The sequence below is a fragment of the Amblyomma maculatum genome, chromosome 1 (assembly GCF_055883805.1).
Source record: "Amblyomma maculatum isolate TAMU_Amacu chromosome 1, ASM5588380v1, whole genome shotgun sequence".
Classification (NCBI taxonomy): domain Eukaryota; kingdom Metazoa; phylum Arthropoda; class Arachnida; order Ixodida; family Ixodidae; genus Amblyomma; species Amblyomma maculatum.
Window position 1 is genome coordinate 357,433,149 of NC_139344.1, and position 16,204 is coordinate 357,449,352.

The 16,204-nt window shown below is 46.0% G+C and overlaps 1 protein-coding gene across 1 annotated transcript in view; it reads left to right on the top strand.

Annotated features, from left to right (window-relative positions):
• The first annotated feature begins 1,849 nt into the window (after nucleotides 1-1,849).
• LOC146207915 (gastric triacylglycerol lipase-like) overlaps nucleotides 1,850-16,204 on the top strand; it is a 61,597-nt gene continuing 47,242 nt past the window's right edge. The window contains exon 1 of the mRNA XM_084577775.1: nucleotides 1,850-1,951. Coding sequence (XP_084433901.1) covers nucleotides 1,850-1,951 — 102 coding nt within the window. The remainder of the gene's footprint in view (nucleotides 1,952-16,204) is intronic.

Below are 16,204 nucleotides of genomic sequence, written 5' to 3' on the forward strand. Positions count from 1 at the left end.
TATCAAAGCTAATCAATAAGCGCAAGGTGGCCGATATAACGAAGTATAACATGGAGAAAATTGAGGGTGCTGTAAAGAACGTGGGAAGCCTTAAAGCGGTAAAAAAGAAATTGGGTATAGGCAAAATCCAGATGTATGCGATAAGGGACAAGGCGGGCGACGTCATCACAAATATGGACAAGACAGTAAAAGTAGCCGAGGAGTTCTATACATATCTCTACAGTAGCCAAAGTAGTCAGGAGCGTAATGAGATTGGCGGTAGGGAAAAACAGTCAGACATTCCACCAGTGATGAAGGACGAGGTCAAGAAAGCATTAGAAACTAAGAAAATGGGAAAATCAGCTGGAGAGGATCAGATAACTACAGATTTGTTAAAAAACGGGGGGATATTGTGCTAGAAAACTTGCCACCCTGTATACGTAGTGCCTGGTGTCATCGACGGTACCGGAACCATGGAAGAATGCAAACATTATCGTCATTCATAAAAAAGGGGGCTTTAAGGACCTTAAAAATTACAGACCAATCAGCTTGCTGTCTGTTACGTATAAGGTATTTACTAAGGTAATCGCTAATAGAATCAGGACAACCTTAGACTGCAATCAAGCAAATGATCAAGCAGGTTTTCGGAAACGGTACTCTACTATTGATCATATCCATACCATCAACCAGGTGACAGAAAAATGCTCGGAATAGAACCAGCCCTTATACATAGCATTCATTGATTACGAAAAAGCATTTGACTCAGTTGAAACCTCGGCGGTGATGCAGGCATTGCGAAATCAGGGAGTAGACGAGCCGTACGTGCAAGTGCTGGAAGATATATATAGTGGCTGTACAGCAACCATAATTCTGCATAAAGAAAGTGAGAAAATTCCCATAAAGAAAGGTGTTAAGTAAGGAGACACGATCTCCCCAGTACTATTCACAGCTTGCTTAGAAGAAGTATTCAGAGACTTGGAATGGGAGCAGTTAGGAATAAGGGTCGATGGAGAATACCTCAGTAATTTGCGATTTCCTGATGACGTTTTCTTGCTAAGTAACTCGGGGGATGAACTGCAAACAATGATTGGTGACCTAGACAGGAAACGTACAAATGTAGGCTTAAAAATCAATATGCAGAAGACTAAGGTAATGTTCAACAGCCTCGGGATGGAACAACAGTTTACGTTAGGTAGCGAAGCACTGGAAGTAGTAGGCGAATATGTCTACTTAGGACAGGTAGTACCCGCAGATTCGGACCATGAAAAGGAAATAAGAAGAATTCGACTGGGCTGGAGCGCATTAGGTAAGCACTCACACATTATGATTTGCAGATTACCGGTATCGCTCAAGAGGAAAGTGTACAATAGTTGCATCTTACCTGTACGGGGGCTGAAACGTAGAGGCTAACCAAAAGGGTTCTATTTAAGTTGAGGACAACTCACAGGAACGAAACTAATCTTTATAAACCTATCTAGCTTATCACAATTATACACACTACAAGTTATTAGTTAATAGAGGAGCTGTATGACACAGGCGGTGGAGTGCAATTACACATACCCGCGTTTTAATTCAGGGAGCACTGGTCGTACGCCTCTCCGACAAAGCAACTAAACTCTCTTCTTTTAATGCGCAGCGTCAAGAACACACGCTCTTCGGAATGGCAAAAAAAAATTCTTGCCAAATTGGTTGCCCGGCTACTAAGCAGAAATCGAAGGAGGGGGGGGGGGGGGGGGTTCTTTATTAAACATAGCTACGGCGGGCGCACCCCCTACAGCTTTTCGTGTATCTGTCATTCAGCTGACGCTATGGGAATTTTGCGTATACGTTCTTAACAGCGAGGAACTTAGCGTGTTGAGGTCCCGGAGCGATGGCGCTGAGCTTCGCTGCCAGGTGCCTTTCCTACAGCTGTGATTCTGCAGGGGTGATTCTGGTCATCGTATGCCTGTCTCGACTGGAGCGCTTGCCTGAGGTACGCGTTTTGAGAGATTGTCTGTAGCGCATGAAGGAAAGGGCCATGTTTCATAAGAGTAAACCGATACTATGGTATGAGATTCAGCCCTCTTGGTGTCTTTGATGCACATTATCAAACATCGCTGGTTTTCTTATCACACTATAAAATGCAAGTCAGCGTCGAATATACCAATTCCGTGAAATTATAGAATTCGGTTTAAGAGTGGCTCACAATCACTGCAAAGGTTAGTTGGTTTTGAGCGTTAAATATAACACTGAAAGCGCGAAGCTTTGACGATAAGGGGAACACTTACACTCAGCTTAAAAGACATTCGCGAAAGCGGCCTGTGGCCCCTTGGGGTGCTTCCGTATTGAAACAAAATCGACGCAGACGCACATTTTGCATTGCGAAAGACGCTTTGAGACTTCTCGGGGTGCCTCAGACTTGGAACACGGAGGCGCCATCGGACTCCGCAACGACGCAGAAGGCCTCGATTAGTTCCGGTGGCTGCCACATGCTGGCGCCTATTTTTCCGACACGTTTTTCGTAATTCAAGGGTAGCGATTCCTTTTCGACTGAACGACCTGCGTACGTTACAAACTCGTGGAATAAAGGGGAACTTCGCATGATTTCGGGCAAATCCCTTTGCTTTAAGTGTCAGCTCATTGCGTATCCACTTTGAGACACACCAGTTACGCAAAAGTTTGTATTATGACGTAGAACAACAGCATTGAGAAAGCCACACGGCATCATAGAAAGGCTTTATGCTTTATAAAAAAGTGGCAAAGTTTTAACGTATGCGAATCGATGGCGCACGGTACGCGAATCTCACACAAAAAACAGCGTAAAGCCGCGAAATGGCACCGCACGTTGGCGAGCTGAGCACACGCGCATTAAGAAAATATCATTATAATGTGTGGCTATCGTGTAACACAATGCATGGTGCTAAAATCAAAACGTACATCGTAGAGACATTCGAGCTCGTCATTTCGAGGAATTATCGCCACTGCCAAGAAATATTTGTGGTTAATGGAGTTAAACAGCATTATGCCGGAATGGATTGTAACGAGGTGCTAGTTGTATTAACGAACTACGTCTACTTACGACGGATTGTGGCCGCAGATCCAGGTCACGAAACGTACGTAAATAACTAGAATCAGAATGGGACGAGTACTTTCGGAAAATACCACCGGATCATGAATGACAGATCACCAGCAGTGGCGTAAATACGTGAACATTTCAGATGGTACTTGTAGGTTAGTATGGCGTCATTTTGATTATGAAAATGTGTACCGTCACGTTTTTTTCGAAGTAAATTAGATGGGATAAGTTAAATGAGAACGTCGTTAACTTTTAATTCCAGGACGATGAGCTAAAACGTCATTATACACTATAATAACTGCAGGTACACGCTAATGCTCCACAAACATAATGTGGCTTTATTTATTTGAATTTTTTTTTGTTGTTGCTAATTCTAGCCCTACATACGAAGATGGGCGCTGCAAATATTTCAGAGGGAAAACACCTCGTTAATGGGATGTTCAAAAGACCGTCCAATGCGTTCCAGATTCTGATGATATTAAACCAAGTGGGGGACAACATTGCCATATATGGCGACGCGAGGGGCATTAACTGACAGTTGCACTCACCATTTTAGCACCTGCGGGTGAAGAACTTTGATCTCGCACGCAGAGCTGAAGCTGGCTGACACACGGTGCGGCGCCGATGACATCTCACCGCGGAGATTGACAGAAAGTGCAACTGATGCAGTTTAGAATGCCATGAAAACAGTAACCAGCAGTGGTTGGCGACGTTCGGATGAACTTCTCGCACAGACACAACACTGTCGATTGCCGATTGCAGTGGACAGGTGAGCCTGAAGTATGGTATAGATTCCGAGGCCTCGGCCTTTGCAGGGTTTGAACACACGTCACAGTTCGCAACTGCAGGTACTGAGAAGAGAGGCGAGGAATGTTCAGCTAGTCTGGTTAGCCCTGGGCGGAGTTAAAACGTTAGGAATCAAATAGCGTAATCTGGGCAGGGTCGGGAATACAAAGCTGTGCTTCGACTGCTACGTAGCATTCTGCTGGGGTTAGGCCTAGTCTCGGAAAATCTCGCCTATCCCAGACGAAGCACGTCCCGCTATCTCGTATCTTGATCGGCAAACGTCCCTGCTGAAGCATTTGGTATCTTTGGAAGCCAACCTTTCTTGTTCCTAACTGTTTCATGCTGGGGTCCTATAAATTATAGCTCGACTGCTAGGTTTTCGTTTCCTGGCATGGCCCTGGAATGTAGAAGTATCACGTGATGTGTTGGTCACGCGCATTACAGATTCTGTGAACGCAGCTGAGAGTATCTTCACGTAACAAAACCTTTCTGAACACTTCATTGTTATCGGTAGAGCATCATGAGTGAAAGAAAGAATGGACTAGACGCTCAAATCGAGCGACAAATTAATTATACTAATTTTCAATGTCAGCCGTAGCTAGGACGAACATGCTCTGCTGATATTGTATATAGGTGTTCAATGTTTTTGATGGCGCATATAGAGGCGCACATAGCAAGAGAAACTACGGAGGAGAACGAAGGAATGCTAGTGGGATTTGTACCTCGGGCTCCCCTTAATGTTCCGTTTAATCTCGTTTTGTACATAAGAGTTGGGCGAGGGGGGGGGGAGCAGAAATAGATGTCATATAGGCAATCATACACATCCTTCCCGACACTCTAAACGAACTTACTTCAGCAGGTGAACAGATCTGATCAGAACACTAGATGATTGGCAGCAATGTAACTTTAGAAATTATAATTTAGAAAGTTTGATCATTTCGCAATAGTGCTGATGACGCTACAGCAGGTCGGAAGGAAATCAAAGCTGCTAGCTATCAACGCGCAGCGCATTTTTGCCGTCGTACTTCGACGACGATGATAATGATGATGCACCTTTTATCTGTAAATTAAAGTTGAATGGAATGATTGTAGAGCGGATCAGGTTGGAATGCTGTCAGAAGTCGACTCGCGTACTAGCCGGACTCGCTTGTACTTTGTGCTAGGCTTTGCACCTGTCAGGGCCACCTCCCACACGTAGTATGGATGACTGTCACTACAAGACTGCAAGCTTGTTCGCGTAGCCCCACAATATACGGGAAAGCGTGGGACAAGCGCCACAACAGGGAAGAGCCAGTGATATCACACACTAATATAACAGTTTTCAAAAGGTGTTCGTGTTATCCTCAGCCAATAGCTTATGCGGTTTCTCGTTCTATGCCGCCGATTTTAGCACTATTCTTTCGACCAGAGTTTAGAGCCGCTCTTGCGTACAGTAATTTTCTGCTGATTAGTGCACTGCCATCCGGATCTGTCTCTCTGGGGACCGCGCGACTGCGGAATCTCCGAGGCCGCGCCAGCACCGCGATTTGCCAACATTCGGGCGCTGTAGAATATTTTCAAAGATATTTTCAGAGTACCGTTGTGTTACCGCAAGGTTATTTACGTCATGCGAAATTAAATATTAGGTGTTCCTTTCAAAGAGTATTATTTGTAATTGATGTCATTCGCGCTGTCTCACACTGTGAAATTCAGTTACACCCGCACCAAAAGGCGCTGGCCCTGTGGTGAGTGTTGCGTGACCTACGTCACTGGCTTCAGCCGGGCGAGTGTGCAGTCTCTAGGGACACAATGAATCTCCGGTCAGCGATGAGCAGAGCCTTATTGGTAGTTGCAAAGAAATTCTTTTGATGTTCTGAAACGGAGGCTCCTCGGTTTCAAGTTTTTCGAAAGAAGGGTCTACAAGAAGTGATATAGGACAACGAAATAGTCTCGCCATTGAGGAGCAAAGCTGACTGCTGCTCTTCCTGATGTGAGACAGAAAATAAATTAGATAGAAAAATGAAAGCGGAAAGAAAACATTTGTGATAAGAGCAAATTAAAAAGAAAGAAGAACCAAGATTTCACGTCATTCAGTTTCGGGCACAATGGAGTTCACTGTAACCAGATCCATTCGGCCGCGGACAACATTTAGGCGAGATTGCGATTTGACGCAGAGTTTGGAGTGTACAGTTGCCTTCACTCTGCACTGCACCGTACAGTCCCCTTCGCCATTAGAGACCTTTGCTTGCTATAATAAAGGCTCACAGGCGAGGGTTGAAAGCTATCTTCTGGTTAGTTTCACTGTAATGCACATATGAGTAATTTTTACTATAACGCGCATATCAGTAATTACAGATATTTGCTTTTGTAATCACTGCTGGAACCTTAGTATCGTTGTTTTTGTTTTTTACTTTCTTGCAGAATCGTGGTCGCGTCGCTCCTTTTCTCGTGCTCCTTTGTTTTCGCCCTCCTGTTGCTTGTCGAGTTTTAACTTTTGGTGCGATATACCGCACTCTTAAAGACAGCAATAAGGGAGGGTGTTCTAGATTCCAGTCTCTAAAGAATATCGTTTTTGCAAGGCATCATGCTCCTGTATAGCTGGTGATAATACGTTAATGCTAATCATTTTATGCACTTATTGCAACTACTGAAAGTAGTGTGCGCGACATCTAGCTATATTTTATGAGGCGCTCTCGCTATTTAAAGAGGTACACCTGGAATATGCAGCGGCTAGACCCTGAGGGGCTACTTCTGGCATAACAGCACAAATTCACCGCAAAATTAGAAAAATGCATGGTCATTGAGATGAGTAAAATACTATTCAACAATGAAAACAAAAAAAGATGCAGAGTGAAGCTGACTAAAAACATTTAGTTGAAAGTCGATTTAGATATATAAGTTGTTTCTCTCCACTGCCGTGGAGGGGTATGTTTTTTAATCACGAAATAGTTCTACCTGCCGTTATCAGCGACACTGAGGCGACATTTAGACGACATGGAAATAAACATTCAGGCTCCAGTTTTCCCTCACCCAGGTATCAATTTGCGGTCATCCGGGCAGTGATCTTCATTCATCCGGGTGGCAAAACTGGAACACAAGGACACAGAACTAACAAGACAAGTTGTTAGCTCTTCAAGGGTTCTGCTCTCTCCTCAAGGATGGCGCCACAGTGCGACGCATTCACAGAGGTATAATATTCTCGATGCCGGTGGTCGAGGCGGCAGCAGTTCGAAGCGCGTTCGGGCAGTTGGATTCGTCTCTTGCTGATTTGCGTTGCGACATCAGCTCATGGCGCTCACCCCTTTAAGGCGCTGCAGTCGACTATTGCTCTTTGCCGGGCGTGTCTTCACGCGGCGCATAAGCACGGAGCGGCCGGCACACAAGTAACTTTTGCGTGCTGCCGTTGCACTGTAAGGGGCTGCAGTATAATTACAATTACATTACGACAGCTTTGGCTTCGAAGCGATGCATTACCTTGGAGAACGTGTTCGTGTTATGAGAAATTGACTGTTAATGTTGTGAAACAAGTGTGAGCGCCGTCGGCTTGCTTGCGAGTACCAATGTTCTTGTAACGTTGTCTGCACTTCGGTTTCGTTTGTCTTTATTACGCGATATTTCGACGCGGAATCATTTCGTATTAAATTATGGCGTAGCCGTTCATTGCGCAGCATTCAGCGTGGTGCCATTCAATTTTTCGCTTCTTAGTTGGCATCCACCTTCTTTTCCAGTTTTAGTCCAATTAGTGACACGGAATCAGGCCGCCGACATGTGTGCCTCCAATTCCATGCCGTTCACTGTAAACGTAGGGCGTGCGCCGAGAAGATGCTGCGTCTTCTCTATAAAATTAAACCAAATAGACGTACGCTTTACCAACAACGTTCCAGCCTCTAGATGCCTAAAATTGACGGATTGAAGAGACGGCGCAAGCCGGCGGCGCGTCACACTTGTTTCACAGCATTAACAAGGGAATTTCGCATAACACAGACGCGTTCTCTAAATTAAAGCGTCGATTCGAAACGAAAACTGTCGTAATATTGTTATAATTATACTGCAGTCATGTACAGGGCAACGGCAGCCCACAAAAGCGACGTGTGTACTGGTCGCACCACGCTTTTGCGCGCGTGTAGCAGACGACGCGCCTGGCAAGGAGCAAGAGTAAAACCCCTCAATAAACTAATGGCGATTTCCACTGGTCGCTACGGAGCACGTTTTCTTGCTCCGGGACGACGATTTCGATTTCCACTGGTCGATCAAGATAGGTTGCGCGTATTCCGCTGGTCGTTTGGGGCAGCTCGGGACGCTCCAGCTCGATCCGCCGACCGAAGTCGGATCTCGCCGGAAGTCCTAGTCGCTGACGCGGTCACTTCCGGATGCTGCTGGATTCTTTTGGCTGTTTTTGACCGTTTCAGCGACATCGGCAGTGGACGCTGGATGTCACCGTTTTTCGCGCGAATATGTCGAAGTGCGTCTATCGAAAAACGTCTGCAGCGTTAAAAAAATGAGAAAGCAAGTTGTTGAGGGCCGCACTCCTGCCTATTTATCTACCGCAAACATTTTGGCGCTGGGATGCGGCTACAACTTTCGAAACCGGCTCAGCTTTACTTCCGCCGCGCGCTCTACACGTTCCGCTGGTCGACCAAGGCTGATTCGCTCTGTAGCGCTCTAGGTCGGCTCGAGCGCCCTGCTCCGATCGACCAGTGGAAATCGCCATAAAAGTAGCGCCATCTCCTCTCTCCTCCTCCGGCGGCGCCGCTCCTCCTCTCGCATTTCGACCGTGGCTCCACCTACGGGGTGCGCGACTAGCGCGCGCTCTCCGGAGCAGGCGCCCTTCACAGCCGATAACAGCCGTCTCGATCAGCGCCGCGCGCGCGCCGATCGAGGCGGCCGTGCGCCGGGTCTCACCAGAGTCTTGCATTTTGTCGCAATGTGTTCAGGTTAAAATATTACTCACTGCTGAAACATAATTACCGAATGTTGACAGGGATTTCCCGCCAGAATAGTTTCAGCTGTGAGTGTCATACACGATATATACGCGATTTCGGCGTTGGTTCAATTCGCCGTCATCTCCGTGTGTCTGTAGTTCGTCACATTTGGCCACTCAGCGGCATGCTTTATAAAATTTGTAACTAGGCGGCGGACAGGAACAATTTTGGAACAGTCTGTGTATGGTTTCTTTGCAGCTTTGACTGGATTGCGAGCTGCCGGTAAACTTGAGAAGTGTGGCAGCAGCTGTCTTCCATGTATTTTCAACTTCAGCTGCAGATCAAATTAACTATAGGCGGCGGAAGCTGCAGTCTGTGTGGAGTCTTTGCAGCTTTGATTGACTTGTGACCTACCGGTAAACTTGGGGAGGGAGGTAGCAGTTATTTTTTTTTTTATATTTGGCGTTGAGACGGTGCCGTGTTCAGCTGCCATGGTGTGTCACCATACGTACACGATTTTGGCGTCGATTTAACTCGCCTTCACCTCCTTGAGTCTGCCAGCCGTTGACAAAAGTGCGCAACATGCTTGAAAAAAAAATTAACTAGGCTGCGGAAGCTGCAGTCTGTGTGGTTTCTTTGCAGGTTGGACTGAATTATAAGCTACCGTGAAACTTGAGAAGCGTGGTAGCAGTTTTTTTTTATATTTTGCGCTGAAACGGTTCCGTTTTCAACTGTCAGTGCGTGACACCATTTGTACGCGATGTCTGCGTTGGTTGAACTCGCCTTCACCACCGTGCTTCTATCAGCCGCTGGCCAAAGAGCGCAACATGCTTGAAAAAAAAAATTAAATAGCCAGCGGGAACGATTTAGTAGCAGTCCGCGTGGCAGCAAAACACACGGCGATATGTGCCGCGCGCGCGCCGCCCGCCCCGCTGGAAAGGAGGAAGCTGCACGCCCAGCAAAAAAAAAAAAAAGCGCGCGCGCGCACCTGACGGCGCTCGGCCAATGAGAGGGTCGAACGACGAAGGCGAGCGCAGGAGAGGAGGCGGGCGGCAAACTTCACATGTTGGCGCTACATTTAGTTTATTGAGGGGTTTTAAGCAAGAGTTGGCTGCAGCGCCGCTAGTTCTAGCGACGGCCACCTGGGACATACTCCTCCGCTGAGCGAATCGGGGCAGGGAGCACATTGTTGGTGCTTCTGAATGGTTTTCTTTGCTGCGTTATAACCATCTCCTCCTCTCGATCCTTGTTTTATTGAGCGAGTACACTATCTTCACACGCGTGATGACCTGCAAAAGTGGGGATTTAGGAATGTGACTGACATTCCAGCAAAATATTTCATACATTTTATGCAGTATGAACTGTCGGGGCTGCGTTTTGAGCTCCTTCCTGCACACGCCCTCTTGCTCTGAAGAGAATGGAAGGGCAACTTTTCTATATTAGCAGAAAACAAGCGAGCAAAGAATGCATTTCGCAATGCGGGGTCGCGTCATAATTGTTTTGGATTAAACGACATGGTACTGAACCCGTTCCTGGATTTTAGGCTCCGCGCTTTTCGTCGGGCGGACTGTTATATTCGTCATCGGTGCTGAGGCATATAGTCAATATATGTAATCACCAGTATTTGCGTTCGAGTTGGGCAGCGTACATCTCGGATTTCGTTTGGCACTTAGGCAGTCTTTTACCATCTCAATATATCCTAGCTTTCATCCTGACATTTTGCTTTCCGACAGTAACGGCGTCATAATCAATGAATCCGATTGTGCTCAGGTTCTTAACGTTACCTTATCATCAGTTTTTACCAACGAAGACATTAGCTCATCTCCTATCTTAAATACATTTCATGACATATGCATGCCTTACATAGTTATTAACGAAGCAGGTATTTCAGCTTTATTAAACAATCTCAAAATTACAAGTAGCTCGGATCACCTTGGCTTTAACAATAAGATACTAAAACTACATCCAGAAGCATCTCCGCTATTTTGTCCTGTTTATTCTCGCATTCGTTATCGAACGGTCTAATTCTTAATGACTGGCGTGTAGCAAAGATTATACCTATATTCAAATCAGGTGATTGTTCCTCCCCACTTAAATATCGACCCATCTCCTTAACCAGCAACTTTTGCGAACTTCTAGAGCATATCATTCATAGCCAAGTCATTAACTACCTCGTAGATCATAACGTTATTTTCAAATATCAGCACGGTTTTTGCAAGGGTTTTTCATGTGACACTCAACTAGCTGGCTTTGTTAATGACTTACAATCATCACTTAGCGCAGGCTTTCAGGTCGACGCCGTTTTTCTGGATTTTTCACAAGCCTTCGATCGGGTCCCTCATCACAGACTTTTACTAAAACTTGCACAGCTTCACATCCACCCTAATGTGCTCGCCTGAATTAAGGACTTTCTTTCTTCTAGATCTCAGTATACCTCAGTTAATAATTCTAACTCTTCTTCGACTTATGTGATCTGGTGTGCCCCAAGGAAGCGTGCTTGGTCCTTTGCTCTTTCTAATCTATACTAATGATTTACGTGCCTGTGTAACATCTAGAGGTAGTCTTTTCGGAGATGACTGCGTAATTTACCGTAACATTATTAATGACAGTTACCGCCAATTTCTACAATCTGACCTGAACGCAGTAAACTCATGGTGCTCATCCTGATTAATGACTTTAAACGTTTCTAAAACTAAACTGATACCTTTCACCCATCGTACCGCTCGCATTTCAACCCCTTACATGCTCAATGACAATGCTGTGGAACTAGAAAACACTTACAAATACCTTGGCGAGCACCTTCAGTTTGATCTAACATGGCATCACCATATCGACCTCACCCTGGCTGCTGCTAACCGTTCACTTGGTCTTCTTAAACGTACTCTCAAACACGCTCCTATCCATGTTAAAAGACGTGCTTATATCACTCTAATACGCACTAAAATTGAATATGCTGCGGCTATTTGGGACCCTGATCAAGCCTATGTTATCGCCCACATCGAATCCTTGCAGAACCGTGCTGTGCGTTTTATTTTTTCAGACTACTCACCTTTCACTAGCGTGACAGCATTAAAACAACGTGCTGAACTGGAAGACTTATCATGTCGTCGTAAACACGCTCGGTTAGCACTTTTCCATAAGCTTTATCCCCATCCACTACTGCGCAGTGATTTGTTTCAGTCACCTGATGTCATTTTTCAACGACTCGATCATGCCTTCAAAGTTAAACGCACAAAGTGTCATTTATCATCTTATGCCAATTCATTCCTACCTCGCACTATCATTGAATGGAATAACTTGCCATCGCACATCGCAACAGAAACTAACATAAAAAAATTCCAACGGAAATGTGTAGAATATTTGGTGTTGTTTTTCTTTCCTTTTTTGGTGTTATATTTAATGGCTCTTATTGCACTTGTTGCTAATTGAATCGTGTTTTATTACAATTGTATCCCCCCCCCCCCTATGTAATACCCTCCTTTGGAGGGCCTTTATGGGTAACCGGAATAAATAAAGCAATATAGGTAAGGCATCCTTGACAGCACCGGGTTTATAGTTCTGCGTCGGCACTTTTGAGTTGTCCAACAAAAACATACGATGACAATGCAACGGTGTGGGAAAGGGACATACGTATGTTCATGACTGGCTCATACAGCTGAATCAGTAACCTGCAAGGGAACAGTTTGGACGTGGATATGCTCAGGTCAGGGTCTTACGACAGAAACCGTGGACTACAAGCTGTGGCACACACGTTGAGCATGCCCATATACAAACAGTTCCATGATAGGAGACCTGCTTTAGAGTAGCAAAGATTGTCATTAAAATACTTGGCGCCTTTTTCAAAACGCTACTTCAGCACTCTATCAGATTTCCCTGCTCAAAATAAGCTGAAAAAAAAAAACAAGGTTCAAACCACTTTGCTTTTAGGAACGCGAACTAGTATATTAGGAATTCGTATCGCTGCGCAGGGGTGAAGTGAGTAGCTTTTATCACCAGCGGAACGCAATAATTTTAAGCGCGGAGAGGTGGAAAGCACGAATGCAACAAAAACCGGAAAGCATCCCAACAAATAGTTAATCCAAAAGCTCGACTGTAAGCCTCTGCGGTGTTGGATATATCGGTCCGCTCGTAAAGAAGTGCGTAATTGAAAATCCGGAATGGTTTGCAGAGCACGTCACCTAATCTAAAAGAATTAGTGATGTGACCACGTGTTGTGAGACATCGGATATCCGCTCGTCTTCTGACAAAGAACAGAAGAACGTGCCCAAGCACTGAAAACGGGACCTGAAAGTTCATACTGCGTGCCAAACCACGGTCATCAGCAACGTATGTTAACTACCCTGCACACACCCATATTTTCAAGTCCTTCGCCCGCGTACGTTTGCAAGTTAGCACATAATAATTACTCAGAGAGCGAAACTGCAATCACGTGCAAACAAAAACAATTCAGAAGTACAGGTAAGCATTGCGTGCCCTACCCTGATTCGTGTGTAGTTCAGTTCATTTCAGTTCAGGCGTTCAGTCGTGTCCGACTCTTCGTGACCCTATGGACCATGTCACGCCACGCTTTCCGGTCTCTCACTATCTTCTTAACATCACATAACTTCGTCTGCGGTGCCTCGAGAATGCCATCTAACCATCGCGTTCGCTGCCTACCCCATCTCCGGCGACCCTCAACCTTTCCCAACATCAAATCTTTCTCCAGCGACTCCTCTCTTCACATCAGATGACCAAAGTAGCTGAGCTTTAACTTTAGAATTTGACCCTGCAATGAGCAGTCAGGGTTTATGGTCGACAATATCGACTGATTTGATCTTCTGGCAGTCCAAGGAACTCTCAAGAGTCTTCGCCAGCATCACAATTCAAACGCGTCAATTCTTCGGCGGTCAGCCTTTTTCACAGTCCAACTCTCGCATCCATACATCACAACTGGAAAGACCATAGCACGAGTTATACGGATCTTGGTTGGCAGACTAATGTCTCTGCTCTTTACTAGGCGGTCAAGGCTAACCATTGCTCTCTTTCCCAGAAGCAGGCGTCTCCTAATTTCATGGCTGCAGTCTCCTTCCGAGGTAATCTTGGAGCCCAAGAACAGAAAATCTGTCACAGCTTCCACTTCTTGTCCATTGATGCTCCAGGACTTGATAGGGCAAGACGCCATGATCTTTGTCTTTTTAATGTTCAGTTTAAGCCCAAACTTCTCACTCTCTTCTTGTACGCGCATCAGAAGTCTCTTGAGTTCCACTTCACTTTCTGCCATTAAAGTGGTATCATCCGCATATCTAAGGTTGTTGATACGTTTTCCAGCAATCTTCACTCCAGCTGAAGACTCGTCCAGACCGGCCTTCCTCATGATGCACTCGTGTGTAGTAGACTGCCATAAAACGAAACGATTAGAAAAGACAGTGACGGCCCCGCATGCTGTGAAAGAGCTGATGCCAAGGTAAACGCATGTTATCGCACGCAAAGAAGGCGAAAAGTATGGAGAAGCGCGCATATAGTTCCTCTAGTCACGCTTCAATCCAGCGAACGGTCGCCTGCCGCACCACAGGCTGCAGCGCAGCGGAATCCTAAGGAGTAACCACGAAGGCGCGTCCCGCACTAACTCTTTCGCTGCTTGGTCAACAAGAGAGCAAGAACGAAGGGGCTGGAGCCTTTCTCATTGCATACCCTCACCACCGGCCTGCGGCGGGGCGCGCATCTGACAGCAGCGCTGCGATAACTTTTTAATAGCCCCGTACCTGCGTCTACAGGGTCCAAAAAAAAAAAGCAGCACCAAGAAAAAAGGGAGTCAAAAACCAAACGAGTTCACCATTCTCAAGGTTTATTGATGCGTCACTTTTACTGAAAGAAACTAAGAAAATGGAAATATGCATGACTGAAGCACAGTTAGCAATAAAGGCAGGTCATCACGAGTTGTCAATATTTCAGTCCTAAGAAACTGGAAGCGTCAAACAATTCATGCTTGGCATCACGTCGAAGCCGTTTGCTTCGGACGCATCATGTTGATGCAGGTAGGGAGCACACACGGCATACTCGACCAAACAGCACTAGTCGAATTTCACTTCACTGCAGAAAAGGGGTACTGAAATTTCTCTTGTATAGGCCCGGAAGGTGTGCGGCTATCACGCACTGTTAGTTGCACCAACCAGATGATCAGCATAACTCCCAAGAAGCCACCGAAAAGAAACTTGCTCACCGTCCCCTCATGAGGTAGTCGGCTCCAGTGATTGTAGCGCCCTAATAACTGGTACCAGGCACCAGTCGATGATTGCCTACGTGGCTCAAGTGGTTCCTCTTCCTGCACTGAAAGTTTATGTTCCACAGTGTTGCATTCTTCTCTGGCTTCTCTCTCTTGATGCCGAACTGTCTGAATGTGCTCACCATCAACCGAACCAGCAGATGCATCCTCAGTGGTGTCTTTGTGGGGCAAAAAGAGAGGCGGTACGTTCACTTCCTCTGGAAACGCCGGTAGAGCAGGCTGAGCAGGGGACCTCAGAGATATTGGGTCATCTTTCAAGCCGCTTGACGGAATGCAACCTTGCACAGGGACGAAGGACTCCCCTTCAAAGTGCCGATAACGTCGGTCTTCGCCCTTTATTGCAGCGAGTGTCCTCATTACGGCGTCCGACAGACGCTCTAAGACAGCAGAAGCCGTGCCTCTCTGCGACGCAGCCATCGAAACAAGGCAGCGTCTAACCAAAAGAACGCGAGCGTTGTCTAAGATCCAGTGAGGTAGGTCAAGCAGTGTGCCCAACCAGCAGCGCTTCAGCAGCTGTTCCCAAACGAGATGCAGCCGGTAAATTCCTAGGGATTGTGGGATAGAGCCGCAACAACCCACTGATTATGTGCAGTGAATAGCTTGCATTTTTTTTTTATTCCGGGTTATCGCCAGTTAAGTGTACACTGATATATTTTCGACAACCTGCAATCTACACAATCTACACAACCTATGTGTGCTGGTGCTTGCCCCCCAAATGAAAAGTTTCCAGTCTTCCTGCTCTCTGTAAGGAACAACTGTTGTCGAGATACGCCTTTACACGCTGCTTTACATAATGTAACACATCAGATAAGTGGTGATAAGAGGCTTCGTGGTTGATAATATCAGTGGTTTTGGCTCTTAATAGGTAGAGCAAGGTACCAAGGCCGTCAGAACAGTGAAGGTGGCTTGGCCCATGACCTCTGGAAGCTCAGAAATTTCTTTATGCTGAGGCTTTGACAATAGCGACCGATTTTCACTTTCAACTTCGTCACTTCGGGCGCTTCTGTTAAAAGAAATCACGGTACTAGGTAAAGGCACGGACTCAGGACACCCAAGCTTAGTCATGCGTGACATCACCCTGTTGAAGGAAAAGGCGATCCTGATGGTAGACTCGGCAGAATTTTTGGTCGTTTAAGGCGATTTGGAGAAGTCATCACATCACCCTGGTCCATCATTCCCGAGGTGATGCTACAGAAATGGCTAGACCGGATAAAATCTCTA